Genomic DNA, 23,276 nt, shown 5'->3' on the forward strand with positions numbered 1-23,276 from the left:
AATTCTGCCTTAAGCTCACCGTAGGGCCATGAGTTGGCTGGGAATTCCGCCTTAAGCTCACCGTAGGGTCGTGAGTTGGATGGGAATTCTGCCTTAAGCTCACCATAGGGCCATGAGTTGGATGGGAATTCCGCCCTAAGCTCACTGTAGGGGCCATGAGTTGGATGGGAATTCTGTCTTAAGCTCACTATAGGGCCATGAGTTGGATGGGAATTCTGCCTTAAGCTCACTGTAGGGGCCATGAATTGGATGGAAATTCCTCTCTATTCTCTCGGGAAGGATTACAGACCTTTAGGCGCCAGGTTGAGTGAGGGCAGATGGTGTTGGAAGGAGAAAATTCCCTGTGTGTGGAAGGTAGACAGGAAACAAAAAGAAAACCAGGGAGGGCATGACGGGAAGGGCAAAGCCTTTGAGATGATGCGAAGGAGCAGCTTCTACTCCAGTGGCTACCCTGACGAGTTCCCCGTGGCATGCCATATGGCCCAGGCTCCCTAGGGATGCCTGGAGAAACCGAAGCAGAATGCTGGGCCCTGTCAGAAAAGACTACCTTGGGCCCACCGAGCCAGAGCCTCCATGAGCTCTTCAGGGCTAGATGCGGTCAGGGTTCCTGGAGCTGATGGGTCTAGGTCCCAGAGTCAGAGCTGGATGCTGAGTCCTGGAATCTCAAACAGTGGCTTCTGGCCTTGGTTTCCAGCCAAAGCCTCCTGGGGAGAGTTTCAGGGATGAGCACAGGGCTGAAGAATCTCTTTAGGGCTGAACCTGTTTTGGCTGAGGTCTGTTTACATAGCAACCTCAGCTGTGTGCCCTGCAGCTGCCAGTGGGGATGCCTGCAGTCCTGGGAAGAGAGGAATGTGAAGAGGAGCAGGGCTGGCCTTGAACGAGGGGGGCAGGTGTGCAAGAACCACCTGCTCATTCCCATGTTCCTCTGTGCTTCACCGCCACGGCCTGCCCAGAGGCCCTACAAACTAAATTGGGGCCTAGCCTGACCAGATTCCTACAGGACTTCACAAGAAAGGAGAGCCTTGGGGTCAGCAGGTGATGTGGTGTTTCAGGCACTGGACTCCCACATGGTCAACCATGGTTCGAGTCCCATACCTGATGGCTTGAAAATCATATTGGGTGTGTGTGCATGCATGCCCCAAATCCCAGGAGAATGGAGGAGAAGTGATTGCGGTTCGGCCATCCCCTCTGCAGGGTGATTTCTCACTTTCCCTCTTGCTGTCTCTGTCTCTCTCCAGCGAGCACACATGCCCTAAGGCAAAAAACAAAACCAAATAAAAAAAAAGGTGGGGGGCTTGGTTTATATTCTGGTCACCGTGTGTGTGTGTGTGTGTGTGTGTGTGTGTTAGCACAAGGTCATGTCGGGATACCTCTCCCCCCAAGTTGGAGGCACAGAAGAGAGACTGGGTGGTGCGTCCCCACTTCTTCCTTCTTTCCTTAAACCCAGTCTCACACACACACACACACACATGCTTGCACACTCAGCCCTAGGATGCCATGATGTCCTTTCGACCCCCACAGGCTGCCATCACTTTCTGATTCCGAGGCTTCTTGTGGTGTCACTGGGGGCGGCATCCAGTCGGGTTGAGCTCTTCCTCGGCACTGAGGCTGCCCCAGAGTGTAAAGGACTCCGTGTGCATCTGGCAAAGTCCACGTAGCAGTGGTGAATTCTGGTAGTATTTTCTATAGAGCAACTCCATAGAACCATCGCCCTGTCCTCCCTAACCTACTGCCCCTTCTGGACAGCCCCTGCCCAGCCGGCTCCTGGATGTAGACCTGTAGTTGGGGCTAAGCTCAGAGTGGGACCAGCCATCCTGTTCTCACCCTGGTTCACCTCGGCTACTTGTATGGGACCACAGGGTGAGGCTGAGATCACCCATGTTTGTGGAGAGAAGGGGCCACCGTTCTTCCCACAAAGTGAGTCAAAGGAACTTATCTTCCCCTGGTACAGACTCCTGCCTGAGAGCTGTGCAAAAGAAAAACCCTTTGATTTCTCTGCCTTGTTTGGACTGGGGAGGAGTTTGGAGGAATGTATTGTTCAATCTACAATAATAGCCCTGGATCTGATGAGAGGTTCTGGGCAAGTGCAGACCCGGCTGAATCATCCTCGTGCTTGTGTTTCTTAAAAATAACCCCCTGGCAATCTTCTAAATATAGCTGGGGGAGCACTTGGAAGAGGCCTCCCCACAGTGGCTGCCTGGCTCTGGCCCTCAGATGAGCTGGCAAGGACTGGCCAGGATATCTGGCTAGGTCCCACAGGCAGGTGGCAGCCAGTGATAACCCACTTCTGCCCTTTGCCAGGCAAGGAAATCGCAGCCGATTGCTGTGAGAGGGTTTCAGTGTCTGGGCAGCTCACCAGGAATCTCAGTTTAGCTTGTTTTCTGCCAGTGTTAGCTTCTTCTTCCCCTAGGCTCTGGAGACCTGCAGGGTGGGAGGAGGGATGGGTATACAGAGGAAGGAGACAACCTAGTCCCTTTCCTTTGGAAGCCCTCGAGCTGTCTGTCATTGCAGAATCATATTCAGCTTAGTAAGTAGGCAGGTTCCTACATGGCTTCCAGGGATAAAGCCTCTCCTATAAAGAAAAAAAACAAAACAAAACAAAACACTTTCATCTTTATTCTTAAAATATTGTCATGGGAACTTGAATTCCTGGCTTAGGAGTTTGTCTCTATTAAAATATCCGTGATGTTAGTAACATGAAGCCCTAGTGGCCATTTACATGTTGGTGAGATCTCCACCAAAGTGTATTAAGAGGCACATATTCAACTGTGGGATTCGTAGATGAATTTCCTTGCTCCCTGCTCTCCAATTGTTCAGTCTCCAAGGCAGGATCAAAGATGCTTATAAATAGGAAAGTCTTGAACAGATGTTGTCTCATTCAACTTTGTGCTGTTGTAACAGAATACCAGAGACTAGGTAACTTTTTTTTTTTTTTTTTTTTGGTGAGGTTTTTGCTATAGGGCGCGTGCGCTCGCCAGACAGACAGAGAGAGACAGAGAGACAGAAAGCGAGAAATCACCCCCCAGGGGGGATGGCCACGCCGCAATCCCTTCTCCTCCATTCTCCTCTCGGGATCTTGGGCATGCATGCACACGCACACGGTGTGAGTTTAAAGCCACCGAGCCCAGGACACGAACCGCGGTCGACTACATGGGAGTCCAATGACATAGCCATTACGTTAACTGCTGGTTCCCGAGACTAGGTAATTTATAATGAACAGAAGTGTGTTGGAGCATAGCTCTAGAGACTGAGAAGTCCAAGAAGGGAGGCCTGGCATAGGATGAGGCCCTTCTTGTGGCACCCTATGGCAAGAGGGCAAAGGCAAGGTGACAGAGAACAAAATGAGGCCAAACTCATCCCTTCATAACCAACCTACTCACTCAGTGATAGCATTAGTCTATTCGTGAAGGTAGTGCTCCTGTGACCCAAACACCTCCCACTGGCCTTATCTCCCAGCACTACTGCACTGGGGATCAGTTTCCAAGCCATGTATGTTGGGGGACACATTTAAACCATGGCAGACGTACAAAAGAAAATGCCATAGGATCCAAAGCAAGTAGTGGATTGTGAGGGTAGGGAGTCAAAAGATGGGATTAAGTGACACTTGGGTTGGAGTGAGGATGACGTGAGATGGGGGAGGCCATTCCAGACAAAAGACACCAAAAGGTAAGGTGCACAGACAGGAGCCACCATGGTGTCCTCAGATGCTTAAGAAGATGCTCTGGGACCAGCAGTTAGCGTAATGGCTATGTCGCTGGACTCCCATGTAGTCGACCACTATTCGCATTACGGACCCGGTGGCTTAAAACTCACACCGGGCGCGTGTGTGTGCGTGCCCAAGATCCCGAGAGGAGAATGGAGGAGAAGTGATTGTGGCATGGCCATCCACCCCCTGGGGGTGATTTCTCGCTCTCTGTCTCTCTGTCTCTGTCTGTCTGGCGAGCACACACATCCTATAGCAAAAACCCCTCCAAAAAAAAAAAAAAATAGATGCTTTCACTGGGGTGTGGGGAAATGGAGGCCATTAGCGTTTTGGTTAGGGCATGGACTCTAGATTCTGAGGACAAACTCTGGCTCTGTCTCTTGCTTACTATGTGACTTTGCTTCATGCACGTTCCTTTTATTTTCTTTTCTATGAAAGACAGTATCAAGCAATCCCACAAGGTTATAATGAAGATGAATACATGTAAACCTCTTAGAACAATGCCTGGCATGTTGTAAGTGCCTTATAAATTAAAACTATTTATAATGGTGATTTCTTGGCACCTAGAAGATACCAGGGAACTGGTGAAAGTGCTAAGGAAAGATCTTGGAAAAGGAGGCCAAAGGCTCCCAAATTAAATTTCATCTATTTTTAAATTGTCAATAGCAATTTAGTGAAGTTTAAAAAAATTGTTTTTTTTATCAGAGGGACCAGCAGTTAGCATAATGGCTATGTCGCTGGACTCCCATGTAGTTGACCATGGTTCAAGTCCTAGACCCAGTGCCTTAAACTCACACCGGGAGCGTGTACGTGTGTGCCCAAGATCCCAAGAGGAGAATGGAGGAGAAGGGTTTGTGGCGTGGCCACCCCCCTCGGGGGGTGACTTCTCGCTTTCTGTCTCCCTGTCTCTCTTTCTGTCGAGTGCATGCTATAGCAAAACCTCTCCAAAAAAAAAGTTTTTTTGTTTTTATTTTTTTCTTTTTTATCAGAGAGAAAAAGCAAGAAAGCACCTTCCAAGGGGAATGGTAACTCTGCAATCCCTTCTCCATCTCTCCTTCCTTTGGAGATTTTGGGCACACATGCACATGTGCCTGGTGTGTCTTTCAAACCATCAGGTCCAGGACCCAGATTACACAGTTGAGCATGTGGGATCCAGCCACCTGAAACACTATACTGCTGGCTGGCCCAAGAATGAAGTTTTAGGTACACACAATCTACAAAAAATGTGGGAATTCAGATTCTTCAGGCTAAGGGGCTCTAAAAAGTAGATTCTCTGAAGCCGTGGCTCGCCTGTGGCTAATTTCCTCCAGTGCTCTAGCGAGCCCACACTGACCGGTGATTGGGTAGGCCTTGTCTTCTTAGTCCTTGGCCACTCGCTTTCCAGGAGGTGCTGTTGAGCACGGGACAGAGGGAGGGAAAATAGGTCAGGACAGATCTAGTCCAACACCTCAGAAACAATTAAGCTAGTGTCTCGCCGGCATTATTTCCATACAGGAAGGGCAGCATATTCCGAGTGTCAGAAGAAGAGAGGTATGACTTGGTGTGGAGGATGGCAAGTCAGGAAGAAAGCATGTGCAAAAAGTTGCTCAGAAACTGGGTGAGCTAGCTGGGTCTGTGAGGACCATCGATAAGCAAGTCTGTGGAGCATAGGAATTGCTTAATTGTCATACAACGGGAGGTCTAGAGAGCCGCCAGGGGTTCAGACTGTCCATCATTTGCACGGTTTATAGTGAAGCCCAGCTCTTGGAAGTGAGAGTGGCTGCTGACGTCATGTAGAACGTGGCCACTCCTCCTGGCTGGCATTAGAACTCACTAGGAATGTGTTCTCTTTATTCCACGCGCTCACCTCTCTGAGGCTGACTGGGCACTCACATTACTATTGGTGGCATCATGTCTGAACTAGTGATGTAGAAATGCTAGTGAGTAGGAAAAAAATGGTTTCAGTTAGGAAAATGACACCACAGCACCGTTAAAGGTAGTGTGGAAGTCGGATCGTAATTGCTCTGGAAAACATCCTCACTTACTTCTTTTCTAAAGCAAGAGATGAATACCAGTACTTCAGCCTTATCCTTTGGCCAGTGGATTTCTGATTACTGAATTTTGTCAAAGTGGGGCATGCTGGGGAGGAGAGAAGTGGAGTTATCTTTCTAAACACATTTGCCTTCAGCTGATGCTAATTCATGGGGAATTCCACTTGAGGGAGAAAGTCTCAAATTAGCCATTTGTGAAGAAGATAATACCACCTCAGGCGGGAAGGCAAAGCAAACATTTCAGGCTTTACGACAGAAGGAACAAGATGATATGGGCTTTTTAAACCTAACTTGTCCGTAAGAACCCTAGATCTCTCCATGAGTGGCCTTAGAGCTGGGGCAGATACTAAGTTTAAGTTTGAATTGTCAAGCAAAAGTGTTTCCTCTCACTGCCAACCCAAGAATGGGCCTCAGAGTGGCCCCTGGGAGCTACTCTTCCAGGCCTATGGGGCAGTGGCTCTGTTTAAAGGGAGAGGCCAATGTCCGGGTACGTATCAACTGAAAGACACCATAACTGAAGGCTGGAAGCCTTGAGTTCTTTGATAAAACAAGCACAAGTCTATACACAAGAAGTGATGGGATTTCTACCAGCGGTCAGCTACATTTCTTAGCATCACTTGTGTTCCAGCACCGTGAGAAGAGACACAAAGAGGAGGCATAACTCCTGACTGATAAAGCAGGGCATATGGTCAAGCTGAAAAATGTGCCCCATACAGCAGAGACAAAGTTATTAAGCTAGTTTAGTAGGACTGAGTAGCAAGTCAGGGACCACTTCTTGCCCGCCTTGAAGAGCCAAGTTTCAGAGAGGATGATCATAGACTGTTGATGACTACTCCTTCCCATGTCAGAGAGAGGAGTGTTGGCAAAGACTAATCCCATTCATTGAGCTGAGCCCTAGATAGAAGTGAGCTGTCGATTTCTAGTTCAATGAATTGGACTCTTCATGCCAGGGAAAACTATTTGCTGTAAGAAAATCAAAGGTATAGGGACCAGCAGATGGCATGATGGTTACATTGCTGGACAGCCACATAGTCAACTGTGGTTTGAGTGCCCACATGGCTGCTTAAACTCACGCTGGTCACGTGTGCCTGCATGCATGAGATCCCAAGAAGAGAATGGAGGAGAAGTTATTGTGGCATGGCCATCCCTCCTGGGGGGTGAATTCTCGATTTCTGTCTCTCTCTGTCTCTCTGGTGAACACTTATGCCCTATAGCAAAAAATCTCTCTAAAAAAACAGTAAAGAAAAAAGAAAAGATATAAACTAAGAAAGTTTTTAACAATTATATTTTCTTTGTAATTACTTTTAATACTTAAGAATGAAGTTCACATATAACTTGAAAATGTCTGATTTTCTTATAAAAATGGTAAATGTGAAACTTTTGAGTTAGAACTCACTGGACATTGAACATCCTAAATTTGTTTTACAATCCCCATTATCTCTTATGAGATAAGGTGACAAGAGGCTCATTAAAAAATGGAAAGGGGCCAGCGGGTGGCATAGTGGTTAAGGTGCTATATTCCCACATGGTTGACCATGGTTTGAGTCCTGGACCTGGCTGCTTAAAATCATGCCAGACACACGTGTGCATGTGTGCATGTGTGCGTGTGCCCTAAATCCCCAGGGGAGAATGTAGGAAAAGGGATTATGGCATGGCCATCCCTTCAGGGGGTGATTTCTCACTTTCCTTCTATCTCTTTCTCTGGTGAGTATATACACTCTGTCACAAAAACAAACAATAGAAAATGGAAAAACTCTAATACAAATTGTAAGAATGCTTAGGCATAGTTTTATATTGGAGTAATTTAGAAAAAGTCTTTAATGAAGGCAGATGATACACTACTGAATGATTTTCACCCCAGGTTGAAGTACTTTCTTTTTTAAAAACAAATTTTTATTTTAACTTTATTTATTTATTTATTTATTTGACCAGAGAGGAAGAGAATGAGAGCATGAGAGAGGGAGGGAGGGAAAGTGAGAAAGCAAGCTGCCAGGTCCAGGACTTGAACCATGGTCAGCCATGTGGGAGTCCAGCACCCTTAACCACTGCACAACCTGCCAGCCCGAAGTTCTTTCTTACATGACAACATAAATACTTAGGTGTAGTTTTACATGGTACGTACTTTAGAAATATTTTTATGAAAGGGGTGATTTATCTCAATTAATTTCCACAATGACTTTTTTCAGATGAATTCTAAAAGATTCACTTTGATTTTATACATTCAAGCCTGGAATATTAACTCACTAATCAAGACAACTGAGAATGTCCTTGGGAACCTGATTCACCTGAGTCATCTTGTAATTTCTGGGTACAAACGTGAGAGGAGGCCAATGTTTGAAAGATTGTTTGGCTCAGATTTCTTGTTCTATTATAGTATATTAGACCCTTGCAGGGTTCACACATTTTGGGTTTCAGCAGTGAAAGTGTGGGACCAGCAGTTGGTGTAATGGCTATGTTGTTGGACTCCCATGTAGTCACCCGCGGTTCAAGTCCTAGACCCGGTGACTTAAATTCACACCCGGTGCTTGTGTGTGCATGCCCAAGATCCCGAGATGAGAATGGAGGAGAAAGGATCACAGCGTGGCCATCCCCCTTAGGGGGTGATTTCTCTCTTTCTGTCTCTCTGTCTTTATGGTGAGCACACATGCCCTATAGCAAAAACCTCTCCAAAAAAAAAAAAAGTGAAGTGTGACCAGATAAAGGCTTAAAGCTGAAAAGGCTCATTCAACACTCTTTTTTTTTTTTTTTTGAAATCCACTTTAAAAGTCTGTTAAGATGTTCCTTTAAAAGCCTATAAAGGCAGGGGGGCTGGCAGGTAGCATGAAGGGTGCTGGACTCCCATGTGGCTGACTGTAGTTTGAGTCATGGACTTGGCAGCTTGCTTTCTCTCTCTCTGTCCCTCTTTGGTCAAATTAAAAACAAATAAAAAAATATATATATATATTTTAAAATCCTGTAAAGGTGGACTTAACAAGACTAGAGTTGTGAGTTAAGGCTGGAGGGATGAGAGGTGCTGGGGGGCTGGATGTAGGGAAGTGGGAGGGATGATACAAATAATAGAAAACTGAGTTCCTCTGAAGTGCTCAATTATTTTTCTCTGTGCCATCCCTATACCCTTTTTTTTTCTTTTACCCTAAGGCCTGCTCTGCCTGAAAAGAAGGTGGCTGATCTCAGTACTCTGAATGAAGTGGGCTATCAAATCCGAATTTAGCCAAGCCATACCGGCCAGCAAGAGGGTTTCTGTGGTGCTTCTCTCTGCACTTTACCCAGCGTCTTCAGGAGGAACTGCAACTATTTATTAAGAACTTTAGAGAATTTTATTTTTAAGCGTTCACCTGGAAATAGAATCTGAGTGGGTGATGACAATTAGCTTTAAAAAAAAAAATTCACTAAAAGGCAACCATGAATAAGCTAAAAAAAGTAACCCCACTGGGGTTGGACTGTCTCCCTCACTCAAGATCTTAAGGATAACTACCATAACTAGTTTTTCTTTTTTTTTTTTTACTTTTCCATCTACCTGTTTTCTACTTGAACATTATGCCTCATCACTAGTAAATGTCCATGAAATCCTCTCTCCCACTTTTGGTATAGTAAGGTAACTCAATCAGTATTACTGTCTTCTTCAGCAATAACAGAAGCAAAGATGGGTGGCTTTTTTTAAGCATTTAATATTACCTCAGCATTTCAACATCAGATATGCAAACTTAATGGTGTGGTTTTTGTTTTTTTAATATTCTATTTGTATTGTTTCCCCAGTATTTCCCTTGGGGATCTCCATAAGATTGGAGCTTTTTTCCTGATGTACACATGTGATGAGATTTAAGATATTATATGCAAGTGTTTTACTAAAAAGCACCGACATTCTGGCAATACGGGAAACCATGTTCAGGATCTTGGAGTCACTTCCTTCTTCACCTTTCTTAAAGCGTTTGCTGACAGCAGTTTTCGTTCTTTCAACACCGAACAGAAAAAGCGGGCTCAGAAGCTAGTCTGTGTTCTGTCACTACTGTTTAAACTTTGCAGACTCCACCAAAAAGCACAAGAGGTCATAGGCACTGTTACGGGGACGGAGCACAACTGCGATTACCTCTGGCAGATACACACTCAGAAAGGCAGAGACGCCAGGGATGAATCAGCAGGTCTTGAGAACCAGATAACCTTTCTGTTCCCGTTTCATCTCATTTTGAAACTCGGAGTCAGGCTCTGATTCTGAAGGACTCACTGTTGTTAAAGATGTATTCCAATGTCTTATATTAAGGCCAATGTGACACGACCTGATTATTTGCCAGCATCTTGCTTTAAGGTGCCGTTTCATGACACTTAGGAACTAGGACTAGAAAATACAATGAATTTGAAAGAACCTTCCCTTTTCTCCATGGAATTCTTCCAGATCAGTGTTACACCTTACAGTATGACTTAGTCCTTAAAGCACAAAAGGAGTATCTGACCAGCACGTGGAAGTGGCAGAGTAAATCCAGCTGCAAACCACGTGACTTGGCATGAAGCGCTAACACGAACGTAGTGTGCATGTTATACATGTCAAGAGCACAGCTGCTATTATCATCTTATCTTGGTAGCCATGCCAACTTAGGAGACCAAAGGCATATTTAAGTGAAGGTTGCCTGCCGACGAGTGTTAGTCCAGTCTCGATGCTTTCCTCCGGCTTTCTTGGACTGAAGGTGGTTATAGGAAGGGAGTTAAAAAAAAAAAAAAAATCAATCAGCTCACTGGGACTCTTTACCAATTAAACCCTGTGGGGGTAACACGGAAAACAAAAGGACTCATCTCTCAGCTCCATGCGCACGAGCTCTTCGTACCCGAAAGATCATTATTATTAATGAAGAACACTGCTCGGAAAAGGAAGTCTAATGTCCTTTAGGTGAACAGGACCAAGTTTGTGTACATTGCAAGTAGATTAAAATGCAGTCTACGGTAAAAATTCTGATCTTAATTGCTCTCTTCAAGAATGGTATTATCAGTTAAGTTCCAAATGAATTCTCTTCATAGATCCTCACACAGCAAACCCATCAGCAACCTCATGGCCAAATGTATTTAGATGTTTAGAGGAGTCAGTGAATCATTTCATTCTCATTCTGAAACGGTACTGACTTAACCATCTGAAACTTTATTATAAGAGCTTGGAATCGTATTAAGTACTGTCCCACCCAACATACAGGATGTCAAGCAGTTGCATAGCCTTTTGTTTCCCAGAGATAAAAGGGGAAAAAACAAGACTACAAAACTGTTTCTAACATGCTGATGTAGAAGCCTTAAAACTGCCAACTGGCTTGATGATTCATTAGTAACCTAATTTCTTCCACATGCACGCCTTGATTTGTAGATTCATTTTCTCAAAGCAAGGGTTAGTCACAGAAATATGAAGATACATTTAAAATGTTCTTGTCATTCTATTTTTATTGCCTATGGAATAAGTAATTTCTAAACATGGGAAAGGCACCAAACTCCCTAAATTCTAGTGCAGTAATTAAATTAAAATAATTAGAGACTAGAAAAAAACTCGATGTTTTATCCCCCCCCAGAATTGGCTTTTAAACCAACTATAATTCAAAAGATAAAAAATAAAACTATAAAATGATTTGAAATGTAGTTTTTAAAAAGTCATTAGTGCAAAAGAAACTTTACGCTCAAGCCATCATGGCAATATATGCAAAGTTTAAATGAATGACAGAAATCTCGATTTTAGACTATGTTGTGCTGTTTTGAGTACACTTTATTTCAGAAACTGATATTTAGTATTTTCTATACACTCTGAAGTCATGAGCATTTCACTTTTTCTAAGTCAATTATTTCATAAGGATTTTATTAATAGATATTGGTAAATAGAACTTTGGAAATCTTAATTCAGTATTCTTACTATACCTGAGGCTTTTGTAAGCTATAGTTTTATGTACAACCTTGTACAGTTTTTTTGACATACAATTAAAAATCTTGTTTATTCTCTTGGACTTTGTTCTGGCCAATACTTTTTTTTAAATCTTTAAGAAAAACTGTGATTGTTTTAGTGGGTATTTTTCTAAGTAAATTGAAAACTTGTATAATGGTATTTTAGAGAATGCTGGATAAGTGCATGTTTCAAGTTAATGTTTTTCTCATCACTTGTATGTTTATACACAGCATGGGACTTTAATAAAACCATCCTGGAAACTGGACGATTGTTTTTCCTCAAAACTATATGATGGTGTGATTGTTTTCTCTCTTCCTCTTATTATACTTGTTTCGGTAACTCACCCATATTCTCTCAGCCTTCTTTCACAATTTTCAACTTTTATATTAAATGTGATTCTCAGGGCCATCAGGTGGCATGGCAGTTAAAGCACTGGACTCCCACATGGCTCACTACGGTTTGAGTCCTGGACCTGGTGGCTTGCTTTCTCATTCCCCACCCCCTGCCCCCTTCTCCCTCTGGTCAAATTAAAAATAATAATAATGGGGACCAGCAGTTGGCATAATGGCTATGTTGCTGGACTCTCACGTAGTTGACGGCAGTTCAAGTCTTAGACTTGGTTGCTTAAACTCTCGCCGGGCACGTGTGCATGTGTGCCCAAGATCCTGAGAGGAGAATGGAGAAGAAGGGATTGTGGCATGGCCATCCCCTTTTGGGGGTGATTTCTCACTTTCTGTCTCTGTCTCCCTCTGTCTTCCTGGCAGGCGCATGCACCCTATAGCGAAAACCTCTCCAAATAAAAGAAAATAATAATAATGAATAAAATTAAATAAAATAATTCCTTCTTAAAAATGTGATTCTATTTTAGCATATCTTGATGCTTTTATCTTTCAGCATCACTCTAAATAATTAAGGCTGGAGAAGGTGATGAAATAGTTTAGAAGAGGCAATAGGCCAAATTTTACAGCTCAGCACAGACCACAAAACCTACAGGCACAGTTGTATGGGTATAATAATTTATTACATAATATACAGGTACAAAGTGCAAATTACTGGACAGCCCTGTTTCTCCAACCTTGTGAATCCTCTGGATCTCTAACTTTTTTTTTTTTTTTGGAAAGCAAAGGATTACAAGCAGGCAGTTGCTAAATTCACACACACACACACAAATTTCAAACATACATATTATCTTGCTATCAAAAGATATAGTAAAATCAAAATTTCATTACTCCACAGCTTCCTGTTTCATTTAAAACTTGGATAGTATAGCACTCAAGACTATGAGCAATTTGGTTTCAGCAAGACTTAGTTGTTTTTGGCAGGAAAATACAAGGCTCCATCCAGCAGAATTACCAATTCTTTTGGTCAAAAAAAGTAAATACAAGTGGATAATTACTTTCAGTGGAGATTAAAAATCTGAAGAAGGTTACGTTAACCCTTTGGCTTTCAGGTCATAATATTTCATTCGATGAGCTAAGTTAGAAAGGAATTTTATGGATTAACTATCAAGGTAAAGCAAATAAAACGGGCCTAAAATCACAATATTTTAACCAGGATATAAAAAAAGAAATTTTCAGATGTTTTGAGGGATGTTAAATGACCTATATATAAGTTATTTGTGAATAAATTCACATATCCCCAAAAAAGTAATCAATATATTTTTATTTTTTCCCCAATACTAAAAAAGGATAGTTATGGTACCATTGTAATTTGATGATGACTATGTTAATTGGACATATCATCAATGGTCTGCCAACTATTACTAAAAAATGTGGAAAAATCTTAGAACTAGAAGCCATATTGTAAGTAAAAACCTTAAAAAGTGAGAATGTAAGCATTTAAAAGTTCCCACTTATTACAGTTGTTACTAGGCAAATCCTCATCTGTAGGCCTTGAGGCTTTCATCTGGTTTTTTTAAAAATAGCTTTAGTATAAAAACTGTTGAAGTCCAAGACTATTGTTTTCCAATTTAAGATGAAACATTCTATTAATAAAACTGACTATAAAAATGTTTGTAACCTGGTGTAAAATTACTACTTAGTAAAAATGCATATAATTCTTTGATTCTACTGTCTAAAAAGGGGAATTTCTACTTCCTATGCTTTAAGATCTGTGATTCCAACACTTACATAAAGTTGACCATGGCAACCATTAGACCTGCTCATAGCCACCTCATAAGAAGTGCCAGCACCATATCATGCTGGTGCATGGCTGTAAATGAAAACAAAACAAAACAAGAAAACAAAAAATAACATTTTAAAACAAAACCACTAAGACCATCAGTTAAAATGATTAGGTCTCTAAGTTGATATCTCCCCACCAGTTTTCACATTAACATAATAATCTTATCAAAAATAGTGTTATAGCTGCCACTTTGTTCCAAAGACAATTTTCCTAATAAAATAAATGTCTACAGAATTGGTTTAATAAAATAAAATCTGTCTACCACCCAGGGATCCTTCTTTGAAACTGAATTAAAAAAGAAAAAAAAAAAAAAAAAACCAACTATGAAAACCAAGACATAACCCCAGACTCTCCCTTGGCTCACTTACATCCACTCCAGCATAAAAAGAGTGGGCTTAAGGACCAGCAGATGGTGTAGCAGTTTTACCACCGGACTCCTCCATGGCCACCTGTGGTTTGAGTCCCAGACCTGGTGGCTTGAAATACACTGGCACATGTACATGCATGCCCAAGATCCCAGAAGGAGACTGGAGGAGAAGGGACTGCTGTGAGGCCATCCCTCTAGGGGACGATTTCTCCCTTTCCCTCTCACTGACTCTGTCCCCCTCTCTACAGTGGAGTGCATGTGCCCTAAGGCAAAAAAACAAAAACTAAAAAACTTCTAAAAAGAAAAAAGAGTGGGCTTATAAAGCACCTCCTCCTATCACTTATGGTGACCTGTATTTCCTCAACAAAAGACAGGCGTATTACGTGGCGTATTACATGGCTCAGGCCAGTAAATAAGATGGATTATGCCTTGTTTACACGATTTAAAAATCACTATCAAGCCCCTCTGCAAACAAACTAAAATGGTTGGTTGGACACATGTGTATAAGCCAATGACTTCTGAGATAACTAAATAAACATAGGGTTCACCCAATAAAATCAGGCCTTCTGGAGAGGAAATAGGCTGTGGTTTGCAAGAACTCAAAGACACTTGGGATTCATTGTAAAGCCAGAAACATAAAATGAAATTCTTTACTGAGAGGACTAAAGACGATGCAATATATTTTAAAAAAATCATTGACAATTTTACTGAGATTTATAAAAGAAAAAAATTTACATCTCTTTTATGATAAAGAGTATTTAGATCTCACCTGTCAGGAAAATAGTTTTCATTATTAAAGAAGAAAACAAAGAAAAACAAAAGAGAGTTGCTGTAAACTTGTTTCTTCTGATATGGTTCAAGCATTTAACATAAACTCTTGAAAAACTCCATAGCGCAAAAATAAACATCATGCAAACACGTCAGAATGACTTTACATTCTTTGAAAAAAGAATATAAATTATAAAGAAAATTAAGTGTGTAATCGAAAAAGTGTCAGAGCTTGAGTCTGAACTTAGCCAATAGAGGCAGATGATCTGAAGAGTTATTTTCGTTTGGAAGTCCATTAACGGTCCATAAGTCTTGCTCTGTAAGAAGTGACAGTCTAGCTAGAAGTTTCAAACCACCAACCAAAGCAACTTCAGCTCCTACATTAAAGCACAAACATATTTAGTGAAACTGTGTCAACAGGTTACTGTAAATTAGTCATACCCATCTTTTTCTAAACAATGTAGAACTCGAAAAACCTCTAGAAGATTAACATGGAACAGTTTTTAGGGTATTTTTAAAGTTTATTGAGTTACATATAACTTAACTGTAATTCTCAAAGATGCAGTAGTTTCAATTTATTTTTTTGGTATCTCAGATACGTTTCCTATTTCAAGTTCTACAAATCTTTAGAAGAAAATACCAATGTAATACATAAAAATGTTACGAGTATTTTGAGATTGACAACTATATAAATTCATCCACCAACCATTCTGTAGTTGCCTAAAACCAGATAGACCCAAATTTATAAGGTGACTGAAGAATAAACGGTGTAATTTATTCCCAGTATGTCAGTACCCATAGAAAAAGTGAAATGCTCAGTGCTGAGATTTGAGACATTGAGCTGTGACGCTGCTGCCCCCTAGTGAACATCTGTCTCCACAACAACTATGAGCGCCTCAGTACAAATTAAGAGCAGCAAGCATATTTTGTAGAGTTGATCTGGTGGGAGGAGTAAGCCTTCTCCTGAGTACTACTAATAAGCTTACCCCCAAAAGGAAAGGAAAAACAAAGGAGTCCTCCCCCCTTCCTGCCCAAAAAAAGACAGAAAACAAGGGAAATCGGAAAAGAAAAAACAGCTGTCCATATTTTTGCCTTCCAGTTTTCGGAATATTTTCAGACCTCTAGTTATCTTTTTTTAAATTAAATTTTATTTATTCATTCATTTATTTATTTTAATTTTACCAGAGAGGGACAGAACGAGAGAGAGAGGAGAAAGCAAATCACCACCAGGTCTGGGACTTGAACAGTGACAGGCCATGTGGGAGTCCAGTGCCCTTAACCACTGTGCCACCTGCTGGCCCCAGACCTCTAGTTATCTTCGATTGCATTTTCTTCTCCGCTTTAGATTCGTTGGCTAATGTTTAAAAACCTGATTTTCATGAATCATACAAGTGTTTTATCACCTTTGCATTTTAAAACACGTAGTCATATTATAGACTTTTCTTTTCCAGAAAGATCCAACCTTCCAGAGTAAACATGACGTTGGCAGCATGAGTGTGGTCCGTGAAGGCAGCAGGCCTTGGTAGAATTTAAGCAAAAAACCATATGATGGCCATTAAAAATATTCAGTTGCTATCACAGGAAAAAACAGCACTTATGAAAGACCTTATTCAGAACCTGACTGGAACTGGAAGGTAGAACTGAGGATATCCATCTTAGGCAATAATTTGCTTTGGGCTCTTTCAATGCTTCCCTCATAATCTACAGGTAATTAAATGATTTATTCAAATACACTACCAATCTATTAAAAATATTTAAAAATTCTAAATCTAAAACATCAAGATGTTATCTAATTTTCTCAAACTTCAACCTTGAGGTTTTCACAAACATGTTCCTGAACAGAATTTAAGATTACATTCATTCTTACCTGGAGACCCAGAAATATCTTCTTTTTCTGCGGAGTAGAAAATATAATCCACAGTTATGGCACTTCGGGAATGACAGGTGGTCACTTCTGGAATTCCAGTGTCAGGAAAGTAATGTGAATAAACAGACGACAAGCTGAAATGGTGCTGTAAATTTGAAGATAATCTAAATTGAAAAGAAAAGTGTTTAGCATCAATCATGTTTCATGATCTCTATATTTCCCCCTATTTAAAGTACTTTATCTGGGGCTGGCAGGTGACATGGTGCTTAAGGGTGCTGGACTCCCATTTATTTATTTTAATTTTACCAGAGAGGGACAGAACGAGAGAGAGAGGAGAAAGCAAATCACCACCAGGTCTGGGACTTGAACAGTGACAGGCCATGTGGGAGTCCAGTGCCCTTAACCACTGTGCCACCTGCTGGCCCCAGACCTCTAGTTATCTTCGATTGCATTTTCTTCTCCGCTTTAGATTCGTTGGCTAATGTTTAAAAACCTGATTTTCATGAATCATACAAGTGTTTTATCACCTTTGCATTTTAAAACACGTAGTCATATTATAGACTTTTCTTTTCCAGAAAGATCCAACCTTCCAGAGTAAACATGACGTTGGCAGCATGAGTGTGGTCCGTGAAGGCAGCAGGCCTTGGTAGAATTTAAGCAAAAAACCATATGATGGCCATTAAAAATATTCAGTTGCTATCACAGGAAAAAACAGCACTTATGAAAGACCTTATTCAGAACCTGACTGGAACTGGAAGGTAGAACTGAGGATATCCATCTTAGGCAATAATTTGCTTTGGGCTCTTTCAATGCTTCCCTCATAATCTACAGGTAATTAAATGATTTATTCAAATACACTACCAATCTATTAAAAATATTTAAAAATTCTAAATCTAAAACATCAAGATGTTATCTAATTTTCTCAAACTTCAACCTTGAGGTTTTCACAAACATGTTCCTGAACAGAATTTAAGATTACATTCATTCTTACCTGGAGACCCAGAAATATCTTCTTTTTCTGCGGAGTAGAAAATATAATCCACAGTTATGGCACTTCGGGAATGACAGGTGGTCACTTCTGGAATTCCAGTGTCAGGAAAGTAATGTGAATAAACAGACGACAAGCTGAAATGGTGCTGTAAATTTGAAGATAATCTAAATTGAAAAGAAAAGTGTTTAGCATCAATCATGTTTCATGATCTCTATATTTCCCCCTATTTAAAGTACTTTATCTGGGGCTGGCAGGTGACATGGTGCTTAAGGGTGCTGGACTCCCACATGGCTGACTGTGGTTCAAGTCCTGAACCTGATGGCTTACTTTCCCACTTTCTCTCTCTCTCTGTTCCTCTGGTCAAATTAAAATGAATAAATAAAGTTAAATAAACTAATTATTTAAAAGAAAATAAAGTACTTTATTATTTAATTTCTAGATTGAGTACAAAAGATTCACAAAAATTTTATTTAAATAGGTCATATCATAATTCAGCATTCGTTTATTCATACACTGATATCCAAAATTGATTAATGAGGCTATGACATACGAGATTTAAAAAGTGCAATATTTAACATACTAATGTGATTTTATTTATAAGATGTTGGAAAACATCTACTTATTAATGAACATGTATTCTCAAACAACTTACAAAGTTTTTTTTTTTTAAGATTATAGTGCATAACATTTTTTTAAAGAATTGTTTATTCTGTTTATTTACTTATTTATTTATTTTGGAGAGGTTTTTGCTATAGGGCATGTGCACTTGCTGGAAAGAGAGAAAAAGACAGGAAAAAAGACAGCAAGACAGAAAGTGAGAAATCACCCCCAGGGGGGATGGCCACACCACAATCCCTTCTCCTCCATTCTCCTCTTGGGATCTTGGGCATGCATGCACATGGGCCCAGCATGAGTTTAAATCATCAGGTCCAGGACTCGAACTGTGGTCAACCACTTGGGAGTCCAGTGACATAGCTAGTAAGCCAACTGCTGATATGTATGCATGTATGTATGTATGTATTTATTGGAGAGTTTGGTGGGTTTTTTTGATATGGGACGTGTACACTTGCCAGAAAGACAGAGAGAGAGAGAGAGACAGCGAGAAATCATCCCCCCAAGGGGGATGGCCACACGCACACACGTGCCCGGCGTGAGTTTAAGCCACTGGGTCTGGGACCGAACCACAGTCGACTACACGGGAGTCCAGCAACATAGCCATTTCGCCAACTGCTGGCCCCCAACTTATTTATTTTTAAAAATTTGACCAGAGAGAAAGAAAGAGAAAGTGAGAAAGGAAAGCTGCCCGGTCTGGGACTTGAACCATGGTCAGCCATGTGGGAGTCTAGTGCCTTAACCACCATGCCACCTGCTGTTCCATAGTACACAACTTTTAAAGTTCATGTATCTCTCCCATGAGTGGGCAAGATAGCCAAACAGCACCCACAATAGGGTCCTAAGGCCAAGATCCCCCCAGCCTTCAGCCAGCATGTGTGTGCCCAGTGTATTCAGGGAGGTCTCCAGACTTGAACTGGGAACCTTTCCATGAAGGATTGCCTCACGGAGCATCATGTTTTTCTGATGCACCACCATTGGGTGTCCTTGTATTTGTGTTATTGTTGTTTTTAAGAAATAAAAATCAAGGTCTGGCCCTGTGACTTTAGTGGTTAAGGAAGTCAGATCCCACGGGCCATCCGTGTGGTTCAAATCCTAGACCTGGTGGCTCAAAAAACACTCTGGGCATGTGTGTATGTGTGTGTGTGTGTGTTTTTTAAAAGTGCCCTCAACTTCCAAGTTTCAGCAACTTTTTGGGTCTAAGGACTTGTAATTTTACTAAAGGTAAAATAGGTCTCCTGTAAACTGTTTACTATAAATTTTTTGGTTTATAGATTTAAGTTATAAGCACACTGCATTAATATAAAGATATTCAAAAATAACTTTTCTTATATTCCATTTTATTTGTAAAAGATTTAAGAACTACTCAAAATCGAGCATTTGTTAGTTTGGATTGGCCTTCTTTATCACTCTTATTCAGAGAAGTTTTTACTATATTTGAAAGATTTAATCATGAATTTTTAAACACTGATTTTTAAAAATTCAAAATAATTGTTTTCTTTCTTACTGGGTTCTCATTTATAAGAAAATTATTTTTTCAAAATAAGATTGAGAAGAAAGCAGATAACTGAACGGGAAATGTTTATACCTTGGATCCTAGTTTTTCTTTTTAGTTGTTAGAGTGCAGGTGTGCTTGCCAGAGGCAGACAAAAAAAGAGAGAGAAAGAATCCCTGGATGGGGTATGGTCATGCTGCAATCCTTTCTCTATTTTTCCATCCTATCGGGATTTTGGGCATACACACACAAGTGACTGGAATGTTTTCTGAGTCACCAAGGACAGGATTTGAACTACAGTCAGCCATGTGGGATCTGGTTCCCTCAACCACTAGGCTATGGGGCTGACCATGGTTCCTTGAGTCCTGGACCTCGTGGCTTCAAAATCACACTAGGCATATGTGCATATATGCATATGTGCCCTAAATCCCAGGAGAATGGAGGAGAAGGGATTGTGGTATAGCCATCACCCTGGGGGGTCATTTCTCACTCTCTTTCCCTGTTTCTCTCTCTGGTGAGTACATGTACCCTAGGGCAAAAACCTAAATAACTAACTGTTAAAACAAAAAACTGCATGAAATAAAAACCTAAATAAACAAATACATAAATGAATGAACGAATGAATGAATGTTAAAGCAAAAAACTGCATGGAGCCAGCAGGTGGCATGATAGGTGTTAGACTTCCACATGGCTGACTGTGGTTCAAGTCCTGGACCTGGTGGTCTGAAAATCACAACGAATAAAAAGATAAATAGATGTTAAAATAAGTAAAAAAAAATTTTTTTTTTTGAGAGAGATTTTTGCCTTAGGGCATGTGCACTCGCTGGAGAGACAGAGACAGAATGCAAGAAATCACTTCTCATGGGGGATGGCCATGCTGCAATCCTTTCTCCTCCATTCTCCTCTTGGGATTTTGGGCATACATGCACATGTGCCCAGCATGAGTTCTAAGCTACTGGGTCTGGGACTTGAACCATTGTCAATTACATGGGAATCCAGTGATGCAACCATTTCGCCATCTGCTGGTCCCAATAAATAAATGTTTTTTAAAAAAATACTTCAAAAGAGCCATAATACAAAACAATAAAAATATTTCAAGGATCTCCAAAGATACCTAATTTAAGTCTCTGTACTGCTGTATTAACATATATCAATTTCTCAACCATAGCCCCTAACATTCATGTTTCTTCAATGAGGAATTGAGATCTCCACCCCTCTACCTGTGATGACCTTTTACTACAGTTCAAGAGATAAAGAAAAATGAGCATCTTTTCTACTGGCATTTTTTTTGTTGTTAAAAGGTGTGTGAGCTCCAGAGAGAGATGGGGTGGGGGGCGTGAGAAAGCACACTGCAGGGGGGATGGGCATGCTGCAATCCCCTTTTCCATTTCTCCTCAAAGATTTGGGGCATGCATGTACCTAGCATGTTAAAGCCACTGGGATTCAAACCAGTGTAGTCGGCTAGGTAGGATCCATAACCTTAGGATACCTTAACCATCATGCCACCAGCTGAACCAGCCTATTTTTTGGATCAATTCTTCTATAGATTATCCAGAGACTTAGTAGTTAGACAAGACTGAGAACTCTCTTGAAATCTGAAAGATGTTTTTGCCCTTTCTTTAAATATGTAATGACAATAAATTTCAGAGTATTTGAGCTGGGACCATGTGCGCGGACAACACCTCTCCTTTCATAACTCTGCCCAAGCACTTACTATAAATCTGACATTGTGCTTAGTATGCTTTATAAATTAGTCTTAACAACTTATATTACAGACTAGGAAACTAAACCTCAAAGATGTTATGTTTCTTACTCAAAATCCCACAGCTAAAAAGTAGCAGAGTCAAGACTGGAATTCAGGTCCATGTGACTTAAGAGCCAAGCACTCTTCACCAGCATCAAATCTCATTACCTTCATTTTCTATCTAAGTGATTTTTGATTTGTGATTTTTTTTTCCTCAACTAAAGCCTGCAGCTATCTACTGCTGCTTTTCAGAACTCACTTTTCGGTTGTTACTAGGACCTCTGTTTTCTCCAGCTGTGTTTGTGTCAGATCGCTATCTGTAAGAACAAAGAGAAATATATTAATACCATAGTAACACGTCGCTTTGTTCTAGTTTGGCTTAATATAGTCCTCTTCCTCTACAATATTTAAGATATATTTAGTTGGGGACCAGCAGGTGGTGTGGTGGTTAAAGCACTGGACACTTCCACTTAACTGACCATGGTTCGAGTCCTGAATTTGGTGGCTTGCTTTCTTGCTTCCTCCCTCTCTCTGTCTCTATCTGGTTAAATTAAAATAAATGAATGAATGAATAAAATTTTTAAAAAGCTGTATTTAGTTTAGATAAAGCCCTCTTTAAACATTTCATTCTGGAATCTATGTTCTGATGGTCTCCAGAATTAGAAAAAATGTGAATAATTCCAAAGCAACATGCATGTAATTCATGCAGACAATTTTGGAATTTCAACTTTAAAAAGGTACATTTAAAGCTATTAAAAATAGAGCAGCAAGTAACTATATACTTTTATATATGAATATTCACCCCTGAGATTGTTATCCCTTAGAAATTCTAGTTTTATGTCTTCGAAGGGAGCACTGTCACCCAGCAGACTGCCAAAACGCATCGTGAGCACTTACCTGTCTTTCCTACTCTTGGCACCTGCTGTACCTCATACACACAGTTCTGTGAGATACCTAGGTCTGGGGGCCAAATTGGAATAGATAAAATTCTCTGTCCCCGTGAAGACTGTTCCTGGCCAGATACCTAAACAAAATTTCAACAGGTATCTTAAGTGAATAGATTTTAAATAGTAAAGTTTATGTCTTAAATAAAAGGTAATCCAAGAATGCTGATTATGACCCTTTATTCATTATATTGAGTGATTATTTCTGCTTATAAAATCTTCTTCAAATACTGTGCACAAAGCACTTATACAAACATAACAATCTTTTCCTGTCCATGTTTTTCTCTAATTTGGATATCCAATTTTTTTAAAGAATTGTTTATTCTGTTTATTTACTTATTTATTTATTTTGGAGAGGTTTTTGCTATAGGGCATGTGCACTTGCTGGAAAGAGAGAAAAAGACAGGAAGACAGAAAGTGAGAAATCACCCCCAGGGGGGATGGCCACACCACAATCCCTTCTCCTCCATTCTCCTCTTGGGATCTTGGGCATGCATGCACATGGGCCCAGCATGAGTTTAAATCATCAGGTCCAGGACTCGAACTGTGGTCAACCACTTGGGAGTCCAGTGACATAGCTAGTAAGCCAACTGCTGATATGTATGCATGTATGTATGTATGTATTTATTGGAGAGTTTGGTGGGTTTTTTTGATATGGGACGTGTA

General features: G+C 40.8%; 2 protein-coding genes across 3 annotated transcripts in view; one reads left to right on the forward strand and one right to left on the reverse strand.

The window, feature by feature from the left end:
- VASH2 (vasohibin 2) overlaps positions 1–12,059 on the forward strand; it is a 42,057-nt gene extending 29,998 nt beyond the window's left edge. Inside the window, exon 7 of the mRNA XM_006163720.3 lies at positions 8,872–12,059. Coding sequence (XP_006163782.1) covers positions 8,872–8,944 — 73 coding nt within the window. The 3' untranslated portion in view covers positions 8,945–12,059. The remainder of the gene's footprint in view (positions 1–8,871) is intronic.
- A 2,807-nt stretch (positions 12,060–14,866) lies between these two features.
- Positions 14,867–23,276, reverse strand: part of ANGEL2 (angel homolog 2) — a 45,049-nt gene continuing 36,639 nt past the window's right edge. For both annotated transcript variants that reach the window (XM_027766377.1, XM_027766378.1), the window contains 2 exons: positions 17,816–17,979; positions 14,867–15,334 (listed from right to left, as the gene is read on the reverse strand). In XM_027766377.1, the coding sequence (XP_027622178.1) occupies positions 15,183–15,334; positions 17,816–17,979 (316 nt within the window). In that variant the 3' untranslated portion in view covers positions 14,867–15,182. The remainder of the gene's footprint in view (positions 15,335–17,815; positions 17,980–23,276) is intronic.

The sequence above is a fragment of the Tupaia chinensis genome, unplaced genomic scaffold (genome assembly GCF_000334495.1).
Source record: "Tupaia chinensis unplaced genomic scaffold, TupChi_1.0 Scaffold142846_1, whole genome shotgun sequence".
Classification (NCBI taxonomy): domain Eukaryota; kingdom Metazoa; phylum Chordata; class Mammalia; order Scandentia; family Tupaiidae; genus Tupaia; species Tupaia belangeri.